Genomic DNA, 25,426 nt, shown 5'->3' with positions numbered 1-25,426 from the left:
TCGCATCGCATCGTATTATTAGCACAAGCTATGCTCTAGTAATCAAACAGTCGTCATAAAAAGGAACTACAAATAAAAACTAGGAAGCTAGAACTAGGAACTTAGCGCATCAATACAGCATTTGCTGCACCGAAAAGAAGTCATTAATGCCAGCTAGAAAGGCTAAGATAATCAAGCATCAAAGCTTAGGCTTTTTAGACAAGAAATCACTAATATCATTCTTATGGAGGAATATTCTAAGTTGCAACAAGCATTTCCAGAAGCTGATCCGAGGTTCAAGCAGCTTCATTTACTATGAAGGAAATATTAACCAAAATATGGTGTTTGAAGATAGAAATTGAGCCTCAACAAAGCATTTTTGTTGCTTGAAAATAGAAGCATCAATTGAAGATTCCTAGAGTTCAAACACTAGGAAAATGTGATAAGTTTTACACTATAAAGCTTATTAATGAATATGTATACTCATGAGTAGAGTCCAAACATGGGAAAGAAAAAGGTTCCTAGAGTCTGCACTCAACATCTTAGAGATGCGCAATTAACAGTTGGGTAACAATTTCCTCTGCAACCAGTAGTCCTAATCAAGCTAAAATTCCTAATTCAAGGTTAGTAAGTTCATTTTTTATCTAACCACGAAGAACAGGGAATACTCTTAAATTACTTAAAGAAGAAACCATAGCAGTAACAATTGTACTGATGAAAGACAAGAAACATTATTCTCCACTCTAAAACTCAACATCATATACAGGAAATAGAAGAAGTTAATACTATGGTTAAACACCTTTAGATCAACCTAAGTTAGTCTTGTCCATTTACTCCTCGAATTCTCCAACCTCGTGAATATAAACAATTAAACACCTTGCATTACCTAATTTTATTGTATAAAATCCTAAATTTACAAACTAATTAATGTCAACAATGTAACTTATTACTCAACAATGCACTAACATTTTCTTATGAAATGAAACCAGACACAAGTTCGTATTTTACAGGTTGAAATTTCCCAGAAATAAAAGTTGAAAATAAAACCATAAAAAAAGAAATAATGTAAGGGATAAGGTTGCCTGAAATTTTCCAAAGATCTAAGGGAAATTGGAGTGGAGATAGCAAAAAAAAAATGGTGGTCGGAAACTGAGAACGTTTGGATCGGCAATTTGGACGGATACGGAGAGGAGGGAACCGAGGAAATGAAAAACCACGGCGATAATCAATAATGAGGGGAGTAGGGGATTACTGGAAAATGGGTTGTCGACGTTTTCTCAGGGAAGTTTTCTCACGTAAATGAATGAATGAAGGAGGAGAGTGGGAGATTACTGGAAAATCGATAGAGAGGAGAGCTTTGAAAATGTCTTACGGAAATTGAAACGGTAAGAAAATTTCCCTAAAAATGTAAGGCATTTTGCCGTGTTTTGGAATTGATTTTACCTGAGGAAAATATTTTCAGCCAAACAAACACTGGAAAAGACTAAAAACCTTTTCTGGAAAATGTTTTACTACAATCAAACGGACCCTTAAATTATAATTATGTACTAAATGAAAAAGTAAGGAATGAGTTCATATGAGTACTTACTAAGCAATTTAATTGCTTAACGCGTTGTTATTTTCTACGCATAGATTGAAGGTTAGGCTTAAAAAGATTGAATTCAAATTTTGTTCGTTTCGGGTCACATCACATCACCTTGGGGCTTGAAGATTATGACTACCTTTTGTGTTTAAATTTTGGTTTTTAGTATAGCATGTACATAAAAACTAAAGTTGGGTCTAATGTATTTGGAGTAGTTGCTTAGTGACTTGAAGTTGAGCTATGTTGAGGCTTAAACGTTTTGAACTTTTGGTAATGACTTGCACTCGAATGATGATGGTTCAGTATATGCTATGTTGAATGACGTTAGAAAGTAATTTGACGATTGAATGTTTAGCTAAGTTTGAGAATGTTTTAAAATGTCAGATTTAACCAAAAAAAGTCATAATTTATGAGTGAAAATTGGAAATTAACTTTGATGTTTGAAAATAACGCTTCTTTCTCAAGTCAGATATCAGACTCGGATAAAGGGTACTACATGTTTAATCATCTTTGATCAATATAAGACTTCTAATGCAATTAATTGTTTGGGAGTTGTAAATTATTTAAATAATAATAGCAAACTGAATATTCATATAAAATTATAATTATAATACTAATTGGAGAAATAGTATAAAGTAAAATTTAATAAGATCATAATATTATAAAGTGAAGCTTTCATACAATGAGAAAAAAAGTAAGGGTGAGTTTAAAACATCTTTTTAGCTTACGGTTTAGTGTTTATCTCATCTTTTTAGAATTCAAACTCTTTCTTTTCTAGTTTAATGCTAAGTTAGTTAGTTAGTTAGTTAGTTAGTTAAATTTACCGTAGCTAGGTTTAATTACCTTTTAATACTTCAACTTTTTTTGTAGTTACACTTTAATCCATATTTTAATATTATTCAACTTTCTTTCATTTCTCGTGTTAAAAATTATTTCTTTGACTTTTTTTATAAAACTAACCTCAAAAAATAATTAATTACTTAAATGACCTTTTTTTTGAAAAAAATAAGAAAATAACTTAAAATTTACAGTAAAAGTTGGTGGAGCCAAAGTAGTTGGCGCCACCAATATGCCACATCAACAATCGGGATAAAAAATTAATTTTTTGGTGGAGCCATGTAGAATGACATCACTAAAAATTGAAAAAGTATCCCTCATTTTTTTAAAAATTGTAATATTTCCTTAATATTTATACAGGTGGCGTCATTCTACATGGCTCCACCAAAACATTGATTTTTTTTATCTTGATTGTTGACGTGGCATGTTGGTGGCATCAAATAATTTGGCTCCACCAACTTTTACTGTAGATTTTAGGTTATTTTCATATTTTTTCAAAAAAAAGTCATTTAAGTAATTAATTATTTTTTGAGGTTAGTTTTATAGAAAAGCCCATTTCTTTGGTATCTTTGTTCATTTATTTTGTTGTCATTGTTGTTTTCTCCAAGGTTTTGAAAGAAAGCTTAAGTTTTTACTGTCTTACTTTGTGATTAAGATAATGTCATTTGATTGATTATATGTTGTTAATGTGTGTAGATATAAGCATGAATAGCTAAATCGTAGGTGGTTGGTTGATGAAAATGTGGGGAAGTTGATTTTTGGGTTTAGGGATTAAATAGTAAAATTTAGACTAAATCGAATAGACTTCAAAACTTAGGATTGACGCCCTTAAGGGAAAATTAAGATAAGTGAGATTGAGAGGAGATCTTATCAGGTACCAATTTGATAATCCTAAGTTAGTTCGGTGAGGTCGAGAGATAAACTAAACTAATTTGTTTAACTTGGTAAAATTGAGTCCGAGAGATAAAATTAGACCAATTTAGGAGTATTAGTGATTTAGATCCCTAATTCAAAGGTTAACCAACTGTTGTTTGTTATCTTATTTGTTAGATTCATACCTTGCTAGATTTACAATTTAGTCCTTTTACATTTCTAGGTAGTTAATTAGTGCAATTAACCCCTTGTATGACTTGTCGTAATATAATTATTTAGTGATTAGTCAACTAGACTCTTTTAATTGCATGCCTATAGTTTAGAAATCACTTAATCGCCGACTCCTTTGAGTTCAAACTTTGGAATACTTCGATGTTCCATTGGACACTATGATATTACAATTGACATTGTACACTTACAATTAAAACCGCACTTTTAAATTATTTTATAAAATTATTTATTTTCTGCGCATCCTTGCACATAATCAGCCCCATTGGCGTGTAGATATGCAAACATTAAATTTTATCCAAATCTAAATCAATATTTTGTGATAAATGCAATTTAACTTAATTTTAATAGTCAAGTTTAAGAGTCCAAATATTCACTAACTTGTTAAATATTTCAGATTAATGTTCGTTCAAATTGAGATATTTAGAGTTACATTTTGTAAAAAAAACTTGAAGTGCGAGCCTCACTAATTTAACATAACTTTGTGTTAATTGGACATTTGTATAATTTTTATTTTACTTTTGGCCCATTCAGTTATTTATTTTATTTCATTTCTTTTTTTTATATAAAGTATTTCATTATAAATGTTTTTTAACAAAAATATAAAAAATCAAGAATTAAAAATTTGCAATAAAACCCAAAACTTTACAAGGTTTACAATTACATCCCAAATTTCACACAACTGTTGAGACAGGTGGTCTCCTCCAAAATGTTTACCTGCACAAGGAAATGGCAACAACCGCCTACAGAAGTGAAGTACATTCCTCGGCACCATTCCGCACAAGGCCAGCACAGCCATGCCACCGCAGCTCTATGAGGAGCTCATGCTCCTTCTCTCCTAGCTCCTATATAGCAGCATCCGAAAATCAAGAAAAAAGAGGTTTGCTGCATTTTTATGAATTCAGAGCAAGAAAAGCATTCTTTTTCAGCTTCCCTCAAGATTCAAAACCATCCGACTACACCCTTAACCCACCAAACCGCCCTTAGCACCTCACTAACCCAACTTCATTCCCGAACAACCAAGGCTCCCACCTCCATATATCACTATCTTCACCACTATCAACTCTCAACTAACCCCTAAACCAAACTTAAATCCTCTCCCACAAGCCTCCAGAAACCATTCGGCCACTTCAACTTCACCATCCACAACCCGTTTAGTTAAATCGAAAAAAGGCAGAGAAAAAAAAACTCATCTTTATTGGGCAGCGGTAGTCTCCCTCATGTTCAGGAGGTCCTATTGCGGTTCCGCAGAGGTCGGGCAGTTAAGGATAGCGAATCGACGGTAACCGATCGAGACTCCGACAGCGGTGACGGCGTTGAAATGGAGGCAATATTTCTTAAGGGAGATGGTTTTGTCGTGAAAGAGAAGATAAAAAGCTTTAGTTGAGACCGGTGGTCTCCTCCAAATGTCCCAGAATTGGGCTGATTTGTTAATGGACTTGGGCGGATATGCCCAAACGGGATTTCCAACAGGAAAATAAAAACTGTGAAGAACCTTCCAAGCCTTCCTTCCTTTTTAAAAAAAATATATTTTTTCACATTTAAAATCTAATAAAAACTTAAATATAATAAAGATTATCAAAGAAAAAATTCCAAAAAGAAGAAGAAGCTAAATCCTTAAATTTTTATGGATTTTTATTATTAATTTTAGATTTCTTTGAATGATAGATTTTTATTTATTGAGTTTATAAATGAGTAATTTAAATAATTGATGAATATTTTACATTTGAGATTTATTTAGTATTATTAATTTAATATTTGTAAATATATTTATACATTAAATTGTTTAAAGAATATCAATAAATTTAAAACGGTATACAGAAACAAATCGATATCCCACGGTGGAGACAGCACAATAAAAAACACCCAGAGACCAAAACAATGTTCATGGCGTTTTTAGTCTAAAGAATTTTGGGTGTGGAGGCGTATTGTTTATTTAGATGAAAGAAGATAAAGCATTTATCTTCCTATGAAACAACGTGCTAAGATGTTGTTGTTAACCAGGTCACTCTCCAATAGAAACACTGAACAAGCTATAAAACACAGTTTCTTCGATGAATCCTTAAGTTAAGACAAGAATAGTTTATATCCTATGTTGCCGTCCTTCTCTTCTCGTCTCTCAAATTCCTTTTCGCCTTGGCTTCAACGCAATGGTACATCCCAACAAAGACAAACTTTGTAAATTCTTTCTCTCTCTATATAACACCACTTCTCCCTCGGTAAACAAAATGTCGTCTCCACATCCCAAGAACCATGGCTGGTTACCGCGATAGGAACCCTTTTGACGAAGAAGAAGATCAAGTTAATCCTTTTTCCGTGAGTTTCATCTCTCTCCATCCACTCTATATTTATAATTTATCCTATACACATATATGTAGAATCTGTACCTAGTTTATGAGTATGGATGATTGGTAAACATGCAGAACCCTTCACAATATTCGCACTCAAGGCTTCCAGCTCTTCCTTCTGAACCTGTCAGCTACAATTATGATCGCAATCCAGTCATTGAGATCAATCTTGATAATCCCACGGTAATTTCAAACCCACTTTTCTGGATGGTGTCCAACTCATCACATCAGCTTTTTTCTGACTATATGTATTATGATGCTTGAAATGTAGAATTTGAAGCAGAAAGAGACAGAACTCCAGGCCAAGGAAGCTGAACTTAAAAGGAGGGAAGAGGTAATACATCTTTACAAACATGTTAAAAACTTGGCTAAATTATGTTTTTAGTCCTTGTGCTATCACTTCATCATTTTACTTTAAATCGACTTTTTTTCCTTACTGTTATTACTTGTTAGTAAGAGAGATTAGTCCAAATCATGTTAATGCGTTAAAATGAAAAAGTATGAATTGAATCCTATACTATTATCAAATCAGAATTTTAACTTCCCATGGATTCCACCGTACACTCAGTGTGAGATGTCAATCTTACCCACAACTGGTATCCTCCTTAGTCCTATAATTGTTTGGTGAAAGTATGAGTTCAAATCCCATCAAGAGCAAATGTTGAGTTCTCCTTCACTCACCCCTCTAAACTCACTGTTTCTTGAACTCCAGCAGAGTCATTTTGAAACAAATTCGAGAGATAAAAGTTAAGGATAAAATCAAACACAGACATTCCGGCCCGAACTTGTGGAAGAGATCTGTTAGCCGTCACCCTGGTGGACAATATTTCACAAAGTCTCTCCGAACGTTCAAAATCCCATCAACAACACTGTTTATTAATTATATAATGAAATGTCAAAGCGTATACTATTCATAGTCACCATATTCATGTATGTATGTATATATCTTACGCAATGGCCTTTAGCAGTAGATGAATCATTGAATTGCCCTTGTTCGTAATTCTTACTCATTACCATCTTTCCTGGACATGCATTCATCAGGAAGTTAAAAGGAAAGAAGAAGCTCTAGCACGAGGTAATATTTACCACTAAAATTTGCTTACTCTTTGCAAATTTAATCTCTCTCTTCTGGGTATTTAAGCTTCTTCAAGTTCATTTTAGCAGGTTTGATGTTTTTATTCTTAAATTTGCAATGCAACTTCTTGGTTTTAAAAATACATATATAAAATAATGATTCACCGTCACAAGGTTGATTTTGTTTTGGTTGTAGCTGGAGTGCTTCTGGATGTGAAAAATTGGCCACCATTTTGCCCAATCATCCACCATGACATTGCAAATGAGATACCTAGTTATCTACATCGAATGCTATATGTAGCTTTCGCCACCTTCTTAGGCATGTATGCAAGCTGCTTGTCAAAATGCATAGCTAAGATTTTATTATTACAAACAAGATAGAATGATGAATGTTAATTTCATGCAGGGTTGATCCTATGCCTTTTCTGGAATGTCATAGCTGTTTCCACAGCAAGCATCAAAGGGTCAGGTTGGATTAGAAATCCCGTTGCTACTCCTGGGTTTTCTTTCTTTTTCATTACAATCTTTAGATTCTGATGGTTGAATCTTAAAAACAATTACATTTAGGCGTAAGGATATGGTTCCTGGCTGTCATCTATTGCATTATAGGCGTACCAGGAGCTTATTTACTATGGTATCGTCCACTTTATCGAGCTTGCAGGTACTAATTAAAACCCTGTTCTTCCATCATTTTTTTAACAATGTTCTTCATTCTGTTTAATGAATTATCTTTCTTTATAATCATGTTGCAGGAAAGACAGTGCGTTTAAGTTCGGATGGTTTTTCATGTTTTACGTGGTAATGTATTGTTTTATGCATCTGGTTAACCCTTGCCAGATTCCCACAGCTAGCAATTTTATACCATTTTTGTTGTCTGGTTGCAGATACATATCGGCTTCTGCATTTATGCTTCGGTTGCTCCGCCTATAATTTATGATGGGTTATCTTTCTCGTAAGTTTCTGGACACATATCCATGTCTGACACTGGCATAACTTGTTGGATTTGATAGTTAAACTCTTTTAGTTTTTGGTCCAAAACTGATGCAATTCGTTTTCCAGTTTTCCCTACTCCTGATCATGACTTAATACTGTTATGGGGCGGTGCAGGGGATTCGTGAGTGCGTTGCGTACTATGAGCGACAGTGCTTTAGTAGGGGTAAAATTAAGGATCATTTCTTCTCTTGAATTGTTTGATATGAAACGGTAAATAATTATAATTAAAACATTTGTCTTTTCATTCGCAGATCTTCTACTTCGTAGGATTTGGGTTATTCTGTGTTGAGTCACTGTTAAGCATCTGGGTCATTCAGGTATATCATCAAACATCTTGAGCTCATTCCACTCTTTGCTGCTGCAATTAGAGATTTCTAACACACGCGAATTACCCATGCTTTTTGTTTTTTGTTTTTTTGGCAGAGAGTTTATAGGTATTTCCGTGGCAGTGGAAAGACAGCGGAGGCAAAACGTAATGCTGCAAGAGGAGGTGGCATGGCAGCACCCGAAATAAGCTTATAAAGCTAGCAAAGAATTCACGTAGGACGTGATAGAGATATATCCATCTATTAAAACATCTCGGAAAGGTCTTTGTATGTGACCTGACATTGACATCTTCATATCTTCCTAAATTGCTGCAAAACCATTCAGTCTTTGATTAATTGTATATTAGATTTGACCACAATATTGTGTTCATTGGGATTGTTGGTTGAAATAAGTTTCACATCTTATGTAATAAATTTGTATTTGGTGTGCGTGAGTTTTTCTTCTAGAAAGAGGAATTTATGGAGCAGCCTCGGGTTGATTAAGCTATGACACCAAACGTTACGCATCAACCGCGCTTTTCTTTTATTATTATTATGATTACAAGTCAATTTCATTTTGATTTTTCAACCTTTCCTTTTCATCAACTACCAATAAGTATTTTATGCAAGGGGTGAGTATGAGCATTGTGCCTCCTACCCCTCAAAAAATTGAAAAATAGCCTTTTGGTCCTTTTATAAATGATGGAATTAAAAATTAACATATAGTAAAATTGCATTTACATGATCAAATTACATTTTGATCTCTCAAAAATTTTATAATTCAATATCAATCCCTAAAATTTTTTATGGATTTGCCCCTGATTCTGTATTTGTTGGATTGTTCTCCCCATACCAATAACCATATACTTCTTGCCATCACCGGTTGGTCTTTAGCTAAGTCTTAATAAATAATGAATACTATATAATTTAATTAAAATTAGTATGAATAATTATAACAAATACTATGTAATTTAGTTAAAATTCGTTTTTAATAATTTATAATAGATACTATGTAATTTAATTAAATATTTAGTGGACGAAAATATATGAGAAATTAATTATCATCAACAAAATTTTTAGATTATTTTGACAAAATTAGTAAAGTAATATATAATTAAACTTTAAAAAATAAAATTTGTTATAAATTTAAAATTTTATTGTATGAAAATATTTTTTTAAAACTTAAATAAATTACAGTTGTGCCTGAAAAGCCATAGAGTAATTATATTTTAGTATAATTGTTTGTAATTACCTCAATTCTCACCTTCGCAATTGAGGCTCTCTAATTATACTCCAATTAATGAGACCCCCCACTGATTACAGTAATATCTAAAGGGTAAACTACACCATTAGTCATTAAACTATAGGTAAGTTCTTGTTTTAGTCACTTAACTTTAAAATGTTACAAAATGGTCTCCAAACTATTCAAAAGTTTTCATTTAAGTTATTGAGTTGGGTTGTTAAAATTGTTGCAGTATGGTCTTTTCTGTTCGCACCACCTGCACCAATAAAAAATTCTCATTCACCTTCTTTACTACAGTTTAATTTTATTTCATGAAACAACTTTGAACGTTAGAATCTGCGAACTAAAATCCAAACAACTTTCTTCTTCAATCTCCGACATTGATCATCAAATTTACTTGAACCTAGGGTATGTTCTTCTGTTTGTCAATAGGTATTGATCCACCATATCGATCATTGAATCATCCATTGGAGCTCACTAATTGCACTTAAAAAAAACTTTATAGCCTAATGGCTTAAATAAAAAATTTTAAATAGTTCAATGACCATTTTGTAATTTTTTAAGGTTGAGTGATCAAAACGAATCTTACTAATAGTTCAGTGACTAATAACGTAGTTTACCCATATCTAAAATATATACTATAGATATAAAATTATAAATAAATCAAATGCTTTATTTTATAATAGTTAATTTAATGGTGGTGAAAAATATATACTTGGTTTCCCAATGTGAATATGGACTAAATTGAAGTTCAATTTTAATATTCTCTCATGTGAAAGAATTCCAAATTTAAAAAAAAGAAGAAGAAGAAAAAAGCACAGTTTCCAAAATTCAAAACTATGGACAACTCATAACAAAATCAATTAAACACAACTTTATATAAATAGTATATTTTGTACAGTTACATTAATGTATTAAGCGGTACCAGCATAAAAAACAATCTATTATGAGGCACAAAATATTTTTTTAATGCCATCATATTATCAGGCAGCACCAGTGTCAAATATTGTATTTTTTGTGTTTCTGAAAAATCTAAATTAAATATTGAATAAATACAAAAAAAATTATGTTTTTAAGTGGTGTCACCTAATAGGTTGACGACACTAGTTTAAAATTTTTAAAAAAATTGGCATAGGGTGAAAGGATGTAGAGGTGTGTGCCGGTACAGTAAAAAATCTAGTGCCGACAATGTATCAAGAGACACCAGTTTAAAAATTAATTTTTTTTATTTCTTCAGTATTATACAATATTTAAAGAAAAATACAAATGATTTTTGGTGTTGCCTGAGGCAGAACCACTTTAAAAATAATTTCTTTTCCCCTTATGATTGGATGGCTTTTGGGATTAATACCACTTGACACATTGACGACATCTAAGTTTACTATTGAAAATATACCATTATCATAAATAATCTGGTTAAATTAACTATATATGTTTTTTTTGGCCTTTTAGGTCTCTTTTTTTAATTTAGGAAAATAGGTTATTTTTGAAGAGAAAGGAAAAGTGCGTCCAACTGAGCGCATTTTCCTCCAACGACTTTTTGAACGTTGGCTAGCAAAGGTAAAAAAATTTAAAGGGCCAAACGATCAATTTTTTTCGTATAAATACCACGTCATTTTTATTTTTATTTTCACTCAAATCCTACATTTTCAATTCTTTCTAAACTCTCAACTCTCTTAATTCTCTCAATTCTCTCAAGTTCTGTTTTAAATTTTCCGATACGTTCATTTCAAAATATTATTTTTTAATTATTTCATATTTTATTTTTTTCAATTGAATTTTCACGAATGACAACCTCTCTGATTCGTTTCGATAACAAGCACATTTTCGTCACTCAAGCGATAATGGTAAGACGAACATTTAATTTTTTTTATTTGTAAAAATATTTTAAATTAATTTTTTTGTTGATATAAATAGGTGAATGATCGTGTTTTGGAGGGGTTCATACATAATTTGTCAAAGGGTCCAATCACCGAAATTCGTGGTTACTTACAAGACACGGGATTCTTGCATGCATCTCGTATGCTCGGAGGCTACAAACTTGATTCTACAGTTATTAGTGCATTCGTGGAAAGATAGAGGCCTGAGACACACACTAGCTATCTTCCATGCGGCAAGTGTACAATCACACTCGAAGACGTAGCTTTACAACTCGGCTTACCAATAGGTGGGCCAGTCGTCACAGGGTCAACGATCATTCTCAATATAGAAGACCTTTGCGAGGCATTGTTGGGAAGATGTCGAAAAGGTTTTAAGGTGGTCAGATACATCAAAGAACAATATGCTCAAACGTTCATCCTCAAGCTAATTGGGGGCATTCTAATGCCCGATAAATCTCGAAATTTGGTACACATAAGGTGACTACTGCACCTAGTCGACTTCAAAGAAAACGAACGATTGAGTTGGGGATCAGCTGTGTTGGTCGCATTGTACCGGGAGTTGTTACGAGCAACGGAATCGGATAAGATGTCAATTGATGGTTGTCTGCCTTGCTGTAGTCGTGGACTTGGTGGCGACTACCATTTCTGTGTCCCTAAGTTACTGACTCATTCATGTTCCCATTGGTGACAAGGTAAAAATCATTTCTTAATAAATATGTAGTTTGTATAGTAAATATAGTTTATTTATTATATGTTTGAATTTACATATCACTTGTATAGGTGGAACCATGAGCCAAGCTATGTGAGATTACCCGAGTAGCTTAAAGATATCAAGTTGTTGTTAAATCAACGCTCGAAAGCCAATGTTAGTTACTTATTCTTTCCAACCTATCATAATTATGCAATGATTTGTAAAATAAAATTTCGTACATAATAAAATTTAAAATTGTGCACTACAATTTGAATGCATGTCATACGTCGAGCTGGATATCATAGAATGCGTCCCGCAAGAATTTTTGGCCAATTGGAGTATGTGGGATATGGAGGTATCGTTGATAGTATATGCGACAGTGGAAATGCACGAATAAGATTAAGTGATGTGACAGTTCGGGTGGATGAAACAAATTTGGCCGCCACTGTAGGACATAAAAGCACTGCACAAGGTGGACTTGCGGGGGAAAAACGACAAAAATTGGCAAGACATTCACAATGAGTACATCGACGCTTGGGATCGTAGGATGGAATTATTACCTATTTGCAAACCATTTTTCTTATCAGACATGACGACTTATTTGGAGTACTTGTCGTGGTTCAGCTTACTGGGAAGCCATATCTGTTATCGGTTGAGGCGAGGAGTAAACAACTTCATCAAAAGAAGCCATGAAGACCGCCCCGGCAGCATACGTTCGGACGTTGTCGTACGATAGGTTCATCATTGGCTCTGACTGAACAAATGTTGCCTATGTCTATGCCACATCCTGGTCAAGTCACTCCACTTATTTTTGTTAATTTCATTAACCCCATGTTTTATTTACAACTACCATACTGGGCACCACCACACATCCCTACTTCCACCCTTCCTATAGGTACATATTTCGGAACACCAATGTCCCCCACATTTTACACCCCCATGTAAACATCGATGTCGATGCAAATATCGATCCAAATATCGACGCAAATGTCGATCTAGATGCCTATGCATGTACCATTACTGATCTAGTTATTTATGCCAGTTTTGATGCCCGGGTCAATGTCGACGAATCTAGATTTTGTAACATCGCTGTTAGTGTCACAAACACCCATTGCATCATTATTTTATCGAGGTGGATCATTGGCGTAACCATCTTCTTGTGGAGTGGAAGACACATGATAGAAGGCTAGGATGACACCACACTCAAGCACGAAGAAAGACGATGAAGACAAAGACAAAGATGAAGATGAAGCCAAGAGTAGAGATGAAGATGAAGAAAAAGACCACGATGGAGACGAGTATGAGCACGAGGGTAGACGTGAAAATGAAGAAGATGAAGGCGATGGTGACGATCAAGTGGATGAACTGGTAGCACTAGTTATATATAGAAATCTTGCTCGCACCCATCAGCCACCACTCTATGGTACACATTTGGCTCGAAGACACCGATAATTTTTTTATTTACTTATTGCAATGTAAAAATGATTAACATCAATAAATAAACAAATTTTTTTGTATATTTCTATTACAACTCATATTTGTCTTTGTTAAAATCTAATGTAAATTTTGATATATTTAATATTTGATATGAAATATGTAACTTTGGAAAGGCATCTTTATCAAACTGTAGACTATGACAAATACAGTTGAAATGCAAGTTAAAAATATTACACATTTTTTACCCTAAAAATGAATGCAAGCAACGTTGAGGCTCCAATATACCCCTCAATATAGAATATGTTGTATTCGTATGCCCTAGGTTTCTACAGTACCTACATAACCTCTATTGATTGTCCCTCTCTTGAATACCCATATTGGTACATATCTAGTGAAATTTGGGTGAACTTTCGGGACACGACGTAAGTTCATGTTTGACGCTAACTCGTACGGTGCGTTGGACATTAGCATCCACACATTCTCATCTAGGACGAGTGGGAACTTAAGACTCTATACACTATGCATACTTTCTAGTTTGTACACCTCACTGATATAAGGTGTGAGAATTTTTTACTTTGCAATCTCACATTTCCCCTACGCTTATAAAAGAGGTCTCCTACTCTATACTTCACCATCTCTCAAACATCTTCTCTCCCATCCTATCCATCCCTCCACTATACAATATTTCTTAGTGCTAAAAATTTCGGTCGTTAATAAAATTTCAATCGTTCGAAGTATTCTTGAGTCGTCGGTGATACGATATCCTTTCGAGACACGCACATTTCATATATTTTGTTGATATGAGACCATTACCTTCGAAACCTATCCTGTGGAAGTCGGGTTCTGAAGTGATTTTGCATTGTACAATCATGGGTAGAAGTCTACGTATCAGCCTCAATCGATGACCGTTATGCGGTCATAGATCGGGGTATAACGAAAGAGCTAGTTGATGGTCATTATGTGACTACGAGCTCAAACTTTTTGGATACCTGAAAATGTTGCCTTATAAATATCATATAGAAGTTTGATGGCATAATCATATAGAAAAACCATTAGGCTTTCCACTATAATCGGCGTAATGTTTTTCTCTATTTCGAGGCAGTCGGTACCTTTAACCTTCATTCTTATCCAAAGGTCAGCGTTGCTGTGTATACATGAGGACTCTCAGGGAAGGAGCGGTTGTTGCGGTGCAATAAAGGTGATGCTCTTTTCTGGGTGACAATGGTTGTCGTTATTAAACAATTTATTAATAGCTACAACCATTGTCGCATCAACCTGAGTTTCACTTCTACTATGTCGAAACATCCACTTAACACTTGAAAGCCCTCTTGTGTCCACCTCGGTGTCAGCCTTCGAATAAGAATAAAAGGTTAAATATACTGGTTGCTTGGAAATAGAGAAAAAAATTACATTGATTATATAAGAAATCCCTCTATTTTTCCCTATGATTATGGCTTTAACCTTTTGTATGGTATATATAATGCACCATTTGTGAGTGTCTAAAAAGCTTGAATTCGTGACTGCATAATGACCGTAAACTCGCCCCTAATTATACTCTAACCTGTGATCGTATCATGACTGCCGACTAGGACCTCGACCTAGACTTTGATTTGTGATCGTATCAAGCATTGTCACCCCAAAACCTGACTTCCCCAAAATGAGTTTTTAAGGCAATGATCATATCTCGTCATGACATATGAAATATATGTGTTCTGAGGCGCATTATCACATCCTCAACCCCTCAACTACCTATAAAATTTCGTGGTTTCACCTCTAAACCCAAACACTAAACCCTTAAAAATCCTAACCTTAACAAAAACCTTAAACCTAACAAAATTAAAAAAACCTATGTAATAATCTGTTTTTCAGTGGTTTTGATATCACAAATTCAACGAGTAAGTTCGTATAATTAGTATTTAAATTATACGAGTCAATAGTAATTTTATAATGAATTTTGATTTGAGGAATTTTAACCAATTGAATTAAAAGAAAGTAAATGCTATTTACTTTTAATTTTTTTAAGGGTTGATTTAGTAAATAGTTAAAAAGGTAAGTTAAATTAAAGAAATTAAAAGATAAAATTAGCATTTCCTTTCTTCTTCATGGGGACAGAACTGAAACACCATAGCTAGGGCATGGAAGCTTCGACCAAGCTTGAGTTCTTCAATTAAGTGAGTAAACCTTACATGTTTTTAGTAATTTTTATATTTTTGAGCTCGTATTAGCTCAATCTAGCTAATCTGGTGACTAATTTGTAAAACTGTTAAACCTTGTAGATTATGCCATTGATGAGTTTTGTATATTCTTGGAATCTTATGATGGACTATTAAGTTTGGTTGTTAAATAGGACAATTTTGTAAAGTAGTTTTTGATGATTTTAACGTTTAAGGACTAAAATGTTAAAATGACAAAGTTACTTGTACTTGATGTGAAATAATTGCAAAAATGGGCTATAGAAAGGCACTTCAATATTCGGATAAGCTGGAATTTGAATAAAAATGGTTAAATTGCATGTTTTGAGTTAGAGACTAAATTGCATAAAAGTAAAATATTGGGGAAATTTTGTAAAAATGTCAAAATGGACTTAATTACATAAAATGAGTTAATTTTACTATTGGAATTAGTTGATTGAATGAAATTTTTATTCTAGATCAAGTATGGGTTGAAAATCGAGGCATAAAGAAGTTACAAAATAGTCCTTGTACCTTACCGTGCTACAGTTTATTTAGGTAAGTTCGTAATATTTCTTTTATGTTGCGATGATTCCATATATATTACATGTTTATTATAATTAGATCCAGTGTTAAACTTAACTATTGAATGATTTGAGAATAAATAATAAATGAATAAGTTAACACGTGATGTTTCTGAATAGCAAACCTCGAGTCGATGTTATCTATCAGGCCTTGAGTCAGTGTTGTCTGTCAAGCCTTGAGCCGGTGAATATTTAGTAGGTACTATGTACCGGTGGTACAGACTGTAGCGATAGCTTGAGATCTGCATGTGTTGCAGATTCTCTGCAGCTTGTGTGAGCAGCATCGTGAGTCGATCAAAATTTTGAAGTTAACTCGAATGAGTGATACCCTGAAATTACCTGAAATGAGATCTTACTAAATTATGACTTTAAAATATGATTTGAATTAATATACTATACAATACTTACCTGCTGTGAGCTATGATTGACAGGAACTTTGTTATTTAATTTTATAATTTGATTTGTTATGTTAAATTTGGTAATATGTATCATTTGATTTAATGAACTTACTAAGCTTCAAGTAAGCTTACTTGTGCTTTGTCCTTGTTTTGTAGGTTACATTTTGTGATCAGGAGATCGGATCAATTCGTAGAATCAAACTATCCCGAAGACTCTTTTGGTAGATTTTGTAAACATTTGGCTTATATGGCATGTAGTAGGGAAAATGGTTATTATGCTATAATTCTTGGCTATGTATGATGTTTTGTACTTGATGAATGAATGGTAGTCTTTGTGGTATGATTATTAACCTTAAGTAAACTTAAGTAGGAGGTTAAGATGGTAAGTGTCATATTAGGTTGGAATGATGTGTTTAGAATGTGTTAGTTGGTGTATATTATAGTTTATAGATAGTTGTTTGATAATGAGTAGCATGAGCATTATAATGTGTTTGGTACATGATACTTTTGTTGGTTTTAAATGAATGGAAATAGCATGTTTTGGTTCATTTAAAGTGTGTTTATAGACTTGTAAATATGTAAAATGAGTTGGTATAGATACCTATACAATTGCATGAAGAATAGGTTTGGGTTTGGTCACTTTTACACACACACAGCTTGGGACATGGACTGTTATACGATTGTGTGTCGCACACGGGTAGCCCATACGGGCATGTGCTTTAAGCGTGGTAGGTGCATGGTTCATATGAGCTGGCACATGAGCTAAGACACGAGTGTGTCGCCCAAGTCAGTGAGTTACACAGGTGAGCACACTATTGAGCACACGAGTGTGTAGGCTAGACACACGGCCGTGTAAGCCTTGTAGTGAAAATTTTTAATTTTTCCCTAAATGTTCTAATTTGTTCTGATTTGGTCCCTGAATGTTCCTAACCTATTTTTAGGGCTTCGAAGGCTCGATTTAAGGTCATAAATGTATGTTCTATTTCATTATGAATCATATATGTATTTATGAAATTTATTTTATAATTAGATGCCAATTATATGAAAAGTTCTGAGATGCACAGTAATACTCCGTAACTCTACTCTAGCGATAGAAACAGGTTATGGATGTTACACTCTAACCCTAGGAGAGAGGATGAAAACGCGCTCAGTTGGACGCGACTTCCCTTTCTCTCTCCAAAAACGACCTATTTCCCTAAATTTAAAAAAAAAGGCCTAAAAGGCCAAATAAAAAAAATGACAAATATTGTTAATTTAGCTAAATAATCTACAACATGTCTCATTTCCATAATTAATTTTTTTGTATTATTCATGTAAAAAAACCCCCAAAAAATTATTTTTTATGTTTTTTTAAGATTATTTTGATAGTCAAAATTTTTTAATTGTATTGCATTACTAAACAATGAGTATTTTTGTAATTTTATAACTAAGTTGACGACTTAGATAAAATTAAAAATTATACTAAATTTATATTTACTTTTTTAAAAAAACTAAAAATGAGGTAGGTGTTTCATCCTTTTAATTAAAAATATAAATAGATTAATTTAAAGAATAGTAATATATGAATATGAGTTTTAAATCTTATTTAAATTTATTCTAAATATTAGTGCAAATAATAAATAATTTTGAATTCATACATAATTCTTTATTGAAATATTTTATGGGTGGTTGTTAGAGATGAAAGTGACTTTGGGTGGGGTTGGCAGATTTTTGTCAAATCCACTCCTTCAAATGTTTCCTTTTCGTTTAAGAATCAAATTTAAAATTAGTGTGGACTCAATCTTTTATATTAAACTAGATTTTCTTCATTTACAAAATTTTATGTTATTTTTTTTAAAATTTATTTGAATAAAAGTAAAGTGGTAGTAAATTTATATTTTTTTATCTAAAAATAATATAAATGTATGAAAAGATAAAAATGTTATCATAATAATATTAATTATAATCTAAAAACATGAATATTTCTATAATTTTATAATTGAGTTGATGACCCAATCAAGTGTAACACCAACTTAATACAATATTGGTTGTTTTTTTTTTAATATAATGTCTGGAACTACCCATAACCCATCTCCAACCCATAAATAGGAGAATAATGTGTTTCAGCGCATTTGAACCCAGGTCCTCCTCTTGTATTAACAACAATAAGACTCAGCCGACAACTTAATAAAATACTTAAATAATAATAAATATTGATTTTATCATTTTATTTATGGTTTAGTTAATAATATCATCTTAAAGTTGAACTTCAATTCTTACCTTCAAAAAGTTGAAACCTTATTTTGAAATATATCAAACTTAAATTCATCTTAAGAAATTTGTTAACTAAACTAAATCCATTTAATAGAGTTTAATAATTTAAAAAAAACACCAAAAATATATTAAAAAATTTAAAAATTATTCTAATAACTCATAATTTCTTTTTGTCAAAAACCAAAATATTTCCATATGCTCTCAAACCTGATTTCCATACTTACAAGGCTAATGGTCTATTAGATGAGAAGAATGAATGGAAAATAAATAAAAAATAAAAAAAGTAAATCCTTTCAAATGGAAATGATGAGAGAATAGAAGTAATTTTCTTTCTATATTTTCATCTTTCCCATCATGCACATGTATGAAAAAGAAAAATTATGTTATCTACACTATCAAAACAAAGGGACAAAAGGGAGAATAGAGAATAATGTATTTTCCCGCTGTTTCGTCACAATATATTATATTCAACAAAACTGACTGTTAACCGAAAAGTCCAACTTCTCATCCCCCCTCTCTATCTCTACCTCTTCTTCCCCAGGGAAACCACGTTTTCTCTCTCTAGAACTTTATTCGTAACCCCAAATTTCCTTTGACCTCCCAGTTTTTCAATTCTCTTCTCCTCCAAGCTTCTTCTTCTTTTTCTCCTCTCTAGTTTTCATCTTCCTTGTATTATTCTCCCATTTTCAGTTTTTATTGTTATAAGGTTTATATCGATAAAAAGAAAAAAGAAAAAACAACACTTAAAAAGGTGATGGCTGGTCGTTTCGATGAAAACCCGTTCGCTGAAGAAGGAGAAGAAGAAGTTAATCCTTTCTCGGTCAGTTTCTCTTTTCTCTCTCTTTCTTTGTTTCTGTTATTTGATGATGTTTTGGGTTGAGTTCATGAAGTTCAGTTTATGGTAGCCATAGCCAGCTCTGTTTATTAGCAGATTATAGGTTGACTTGTTTTTAACTCCCTGATTGCTTTGTTGGGTTTCAGTTTGATCTGAAATTTTTGGTTGAAATCGGTTATGGGAAGTGTTTTACTTGGTTGCTGTGTGATCCTTTCATTGACTTCATGTTTTCTTGTCACCGAACATGCATTTAACGAAGTAGCAAACTCATATAATCCTAGAGATGAAGACTATGATGCCTTGCTGGGTGTATTATCTGTCAATTGTAAGTTAGTTTACGTATTCTAGCCAACATCAGTTTTAATATGATTTTTTTCTTTTGAATAATTTCTACCAGGATCCAGCTGTGAGAGGGAAGGCATCTGGCCAGTCTAAATTTGGTGGAGGTCTATTTTCAAAGGTAACTAAATCCCTGTTTATAAAGTTTCAAGGGAATATTTAATTCAGAACTTAGTGTTGATGTTAAAATGGCTACTGTCTTAGGACATATTTCCGATTAGAATGGATGTGAGATGTGAAATTTAGCTGTGGCTTTGCTTGTTTATGTACATGGATGCTAGGTAACTTATGCTATGTAAAACCATAACTTGAGGTGATGATGTTGTGCTACACTACCACTATTTAATCCCTTGAGAACACTGAAATTCCATATCTTTTGCTAATTTGCTAGGAATTCTATAGTAAAATCTTAGTGATTAACCTAGAAACTTGCTTCTTTTTCTGATGCTGATAGTTTGAGCTAGCTTGCATATATCGAAGTTCAGAAAAAATAGGTTGCTTGCGGCTATATTGTTATGATCCCGTCATGTCTAATTTGACCTTTTAGTAATGCTTCTAAACATCAGTAAACTGGACCTTTTGCTTTTTAATAATACTTGTTTCTTGAACGTCTATTATCAATAAATTTTCAGAATGTTCCAAGTGCTCCACTTGCATCAAACTCAAGACTTTCACCACTACCTCCTGAACCTGCTGGTTTCAATTATGGTCATGAGGCAACAATTGACATTCCTCTTGATACAGCTTCAGGAGGATCACGTTATCAGGTTAGTGAAGAGTGAAGAGAAGTCTCTAAATGCCTTTTCCAATAGTTTAGTTAAGCATTTGATCTCCCTGTTCTGGTTTTTCTGTTTAAATCTAGGATTTGAAGAAGAAGGAGAAGGAACTTCAGGCTAAGGAGGCTGAACTGAGAAGGCGGGAGCAGGTATATTGTGGAAGAAATTTTATAACTTATTCATTCTTAATCTGCAGAATCATAGATTTATTTTTGTTTCCCGCCGACACATTATAAATGATTTTATCCCACAATTTTTACTGATAAGCTTATTCGATGCAGGAAGTGAGACGGAAAGAAGAGGCAGCAGCAAGAGGTACCTTTCATTACTTTTTTATAATTTGACTATTCACATAGAAAACATTGAGTTTGTTCATAGTTTCAAAATCTGTTCCAGACTACATTTCTTTTGCAAAAATATTTTGACCTGATTCTATTTCCCTTTATGGTCAGTTGCTGTTACATTTCTTCCGTGAGCTAGAGTTTGACTTCTCTGTTTTGCAGCTGGAATTACTTTGGAAGAGAAAAATTGGCCCCCATTTTTTCCAATCATTCATCATGATATTGCAAATGACATACCAGTTCATCTACAAAGATTGCAGTATGTTGCATTTTCAACGTTTTTAGGTAAGGGTTTCTTAGGCTTTTTCACCTTATGTTCTTATGCGTGGTGCACCTATGCATATGTCATCGTTTTTGTCCAAAAAGAAAATTTGTGCTGTACTCAATGAGTTTTTGCATTGGGTGATTATTTGTACCATGTTTTTTTTCTTTTTAAAAACTCTTTAGCTGGAAATGGCTTTTGTGTAAGCCATGGGTTACAGACAGTTGGTAATGTATTTTGATTCTATGCAGGGTTGTTTCTGTGCCTGCTGTGGAACATTGTAGCTGTTACTACAGCATGGATCAAAGGAGAAGGTTAGTTTAGAAATGCATTTCCATATTTCATGTTTTCCTTTGAATATATAACGTTAGATTGTGTTGTGTTTGACTGTATTTGTTTTTGTTTAGGTGTGAGGATCTGGTTCTTGGCTATCATCTACTTCATAGCAGGGGTTCCAGGAGCGTATATTTTGTGGTATCGGCCGCTGTATCGTGCTTTTAGGTACTTAACATAACTTTTCCTGAATATTGCAATTCAGTTTTCGGGTTGCCTCTAATGCAAACTTTTGTTGTCATTTCCTTAAATTTGGCTGTTCACATTCGCTGCACTTGCTAATCTCTAATCATCCCTTATTTTAATTGAAATATTTTCTCACCCTCCGACTATAATGCAGGAAAGAAACTGCTTTATCATTTGGACGGTTCTTCCTATTTGATTTGGTACTAACTCATGTTTCTCTGGTAGATATGTTTCTTTGTTGCCATGGAGTCGGTAGATACTGATTCTTTTGATCCTTTTTGTTTTCCCTGTTTATAGCTTCACATCGGATTTTGCATCTTCGCTGCTGTGGCTCCTCCTATAGTTTTTAGAGGGAAATCACTAACGTATGTTCCTAAACTATTTTTTAACTTATCTTTCACATTCTCAATTTTATCTTGGACTGATAAACAACATCAATGCATTTGGGTTTGACATGGTGCACTTGTCTCCCAAAAAGTACATTTGCAAATGTACTGCAAGTATTTGAGATGTGAAATTGGTATTCTAGTTTAACTTTATCTTACCAATGTTGTTTTGTCTCGTACAGTGGAATCCTACCTGCAGTAGATCTTATCAGTGACAATGCGTTGGTTGGGGTAAGTATATCCTTAAACCTGTCAAAAGTTTAATACCCACAATCAGGTTTCATGATTTCACCATTAAAACAGTGGAGCATCTACTGCTTAAGGCTTGAACATTCCTGTTGATGCTAACTGAAATAGTTGACAAAAGTTTTGTTCTTGGCTTCTCTTGACCATTTTGATGAAAGTTTACTTTGCTTGTGTAGATCTTCTACTTCATTGGGTTTGGATTATTTTGTGTTGAATCAATAGTAAGCATTTGGGTTATCCAGGTTCGTTCAGTTTCCAACCTAATTCATATCAATGATCGCATAAGCATGCCCCGCCTGTGGCATTTCTAACATGGTTGGCTATTGGCTTTTGCAGCAAGTATACATGTATTTCCGCGGCAGTGGTAAAGCTGCTGAGATGAAGCGCGAGGCTGCCAGAGGAGCTATGAGGGCTGCCATCTAAAGGCACAGACACTAGCTGCAACCAGAAATAGGGTAACCTCATGTGTTGATTCTCCTTGTATGCACATTACCCAGGAAGGAACAGACAGAGCTTGTTATTTCTCGTTCCTGGCGCATTTGTTTTATGGATCTCTGTGATTTCCTGTGAATGGTTTCCTTTATATGTATATTTTTGGGTGTGGAGTTTGATTAGCAAACACCTTATACAAAGACATTGAATGATTTTCATGTATAGGATGTCTCACTTTGCGATTGGTTCATTGTGTAATGTCTGGTTAAGAACATCTCAGTTTCAAGGGTAGAGACATTTCCTTTTCAATACACTTAGGTAGCGTTTGGTGCTTTATATTATAATCCCAATGAAATGTGATTATTTCCTTAGAATGTGATTGCGGGAAATGTGGTCGTTGAAAATGTTATTTTACAACATTTGGTATACATGTAAAGGTATTGATTAAAATCATAAGAAAATTACATTATCACGTTTAATTCACTAACTACTTTGGATTAAATATTTAATAATAAAGTTTAATTGATACTTTTTGAATTATTTTTTAATTTATAAATTTAATTGAAAGTAAAATTGTTTCAAGCTTGCTCATAAAATTAAGTATATATGAAATTTGTTTTGAAATAAATTAGAAAAACTACTTGAAATCACATTTTATTTTAGCTAAAGGCTAAGCCATATGAATATATGTAAAATAAAAAGTTGATTTCAAGTATTACTCTGAGCAAAACTATAAATAATTAAATCACAGGAATACAAAACCATAGGCAAGTGTAACCCACAATTCTGCTCATATTTTATGAAAAATATTAAGTATTTCACATAAATACAAATGCTAAATCAAATTTGTAGTTGGTTACCCTCTTTTGAATATTCTTTATTGTTCTTTCTTCGAAGATTGAGGATGGTTAAATTTCAAAAAGAATGAAAATGTTCCAAAAACTCTCAATTTTGTAATGAATTAAACCTAACCTATTATCTAATTCTCATAAAAGAAATTGTTTTTTGGTTCAAGATGATATTTTCAAAAAAAAAAATCAAGAGAATACAATAAAATTATAATTTTCAATTATATACCCAAATGAAATGAGAGAACAAAAAAAGAGAGAAAATAGTATAATATGTAACGGTATATTAGATAGATGATTAAATATGCATATAAAAAATAAAGCTAGGGAAAAAAATTCTTGAGAAAGATTCGTTGAAGTAATAGAGAAAATTAAATAGGAAAAAAGAGGCAATATTTTTTTTTACATTTATTAATAGTTAACCCTAAATTAATATAAAATAGAATTAATTTTATCTTAAAATTTGACATACAAAATATAGGAATCACTTTCTAATTAATTAAATTTCTAAAAAGCTATTTAAATAGATTTGACATTTGAATCTCTAACTACTATGCACAATGTTATAACTTTCTTTTATGAATTTTGAAAGATGTATTCATACACGAATATAAGTAAATAAGGAGAAATAGAGAGGGATCACTTACACAATGTAAAACCTAAAGTAATTTTACACACTTTTGTAACTATTTATACTATTAATATTTTAATGATTGAACTGTTGAATTTATCAATATAATTTTAGTTATGTAAATTTTCGGATTGAGTCAATTTTTCTATCATATTGATCTAAAATAGTTGTAACTTTTTTTATATAAATAATAATAAGGAAGTTTAATTTTTATACTATAAAACAGTGAATGGAAGTAATTTTTATACCATAATTTGAGTCAGATTTTAGAACATCAATTTGTTGAATCCTTAAGATTAAACAACATAAAAGGTCATAAATGGATTAATTTCAAGCCTGCTCTTCCAAAATCTGGAGTAAGGCTTAACCTTCTAAATATAATTCAACTCTTAATTAAAAACAAGTCTTTAATCAATTAAATTATTAAAAAATTAATTTTTGTGTAAACCCCTGATTTGGAATCAAAAGGATATATATACTTATATTTTATAAAAGTTATATAATTTGTCTATGATAAGATTTTAGAGTTTAATTTGATGAAAAGTCCTAATTAACTAATAATTTTCATCAAGTCAATCCTAAAATTTGATTTCACAATTAACGTTAAATTTATTCTATTAATAAAACTATAAAATTTCAAACCTAATAATATTAACCATTAACTTTAATAGAATCTATTCTAAAACTTGAATTAAACTTTACAATTAACATTATTAATTTTGAGTGTCCAGATTCGAGACCCATCATGTACAATTATACAAGTGAGTTTCTGGGTTTCACCATGTGCAATTGCCATGTGTGTTAGTCCAATCCAATTAAAACCAATACTAGTTCTTAATCTATTTGTTTGATTCTACTTTGTGATTACTTGGACAATCCGTAATATAATAATGTAATACTTAATACTTTTAATTAAGTATGATGGAGGTCCATGT

General features: G+C 32.6%; 2 protein-coding genes across 2 annotated transcripts; both read left to right on the top strand.

The window, feature by feature from the left end:
- The first annotated feature begins 5,440 nt into the window (after positions 1 to 5,440).
- LOC107899866 (secretory carrier-associated membrane protein) lies at positions 5,441 to 8,727 on the top strand. Its single transcript, XM_016825608.2, has 12 exons — positions 5,441 to 5,815; positions 5,923 to 6,030; positions 6,119 to 6,181; positions 6,889 to 6,922; positions 7,118 to 7,240; positions 7,328 to 7,390; positions 7,489 to 7,582; positions 7,674 to 7,719; positions 7,806 to 7,873; positions 8,029 to 8,077; positions 8,166 to 8,231; positions 8,338 to 8,727. Exons 1-12 carry the CDS (start codon positions 5,753 to 5,755, stop codon positions 8,434 to 8,436), a joined length of 876 nt encoding a protein of 291 aa, XP_016681097.2. The 5' UTR covers positions 5,441 to 5,752; the 3' UTR covers positions 8,437 to 8,727.
- A 10,554-nt stretch (positions 8,728 to 19,281) lies between these two features.
- Positions 19,282 to 23,348, top strand: LOC107900624 (secretory carrier-associated membrane protein 3). The gene is made up of 13 exons (XM_016826292.2): positions 19,282 to 19,696; positions 20,109 to 20,171; positions 20,683 to 20,817; positions 20,913 to 20,975; positions 21,108 to 21,141; positions 21,330 to 21,452; positions 21,681 to 21,743; positions 21,837 to 21,930; positions 22,103 to 22,148; positions 22,246 to 22,313; positions 22,517 to 22,565; positions 22,757 to 22,822; positions 22,917 to 23,348. Exons 1-13 carry the CDS (start codon positions 19,631 to 19,633, stop codon positions 23,001 to 23,003), a joined length of 957 nt encoding a protein of 318 aa, XP_016681781.2. The 5' UTR covers positions 19,282 to 19,630; the 3' UTR covers positions 23,004 to 23,348.
- The last annotated feature ends 2,078 nt before the right edge of the window (positions 23,349 to 25,426 follow it).

The sequence above is a fragment of the Gossypium hirsutum genome, chromosome D06 (genome assembly GCF_007990345.1).
Source record: "Gossypium hirsutum isolate 1008001.06 chromosome D06, Gossypium_hirsutum_v2.1, whole genome shotgun sequence".
In the NCBI taxonomy this organism is placed as follows: Eukaryota; Viridiplantae; Streptophyta; class Magnoliopsida; order Malvales; family Malvaceae; genus Gossypium; species Gossypium hirsutum.
This window is presented reverse-complemented; position numbering and strand designations above follow the sequence as displayed.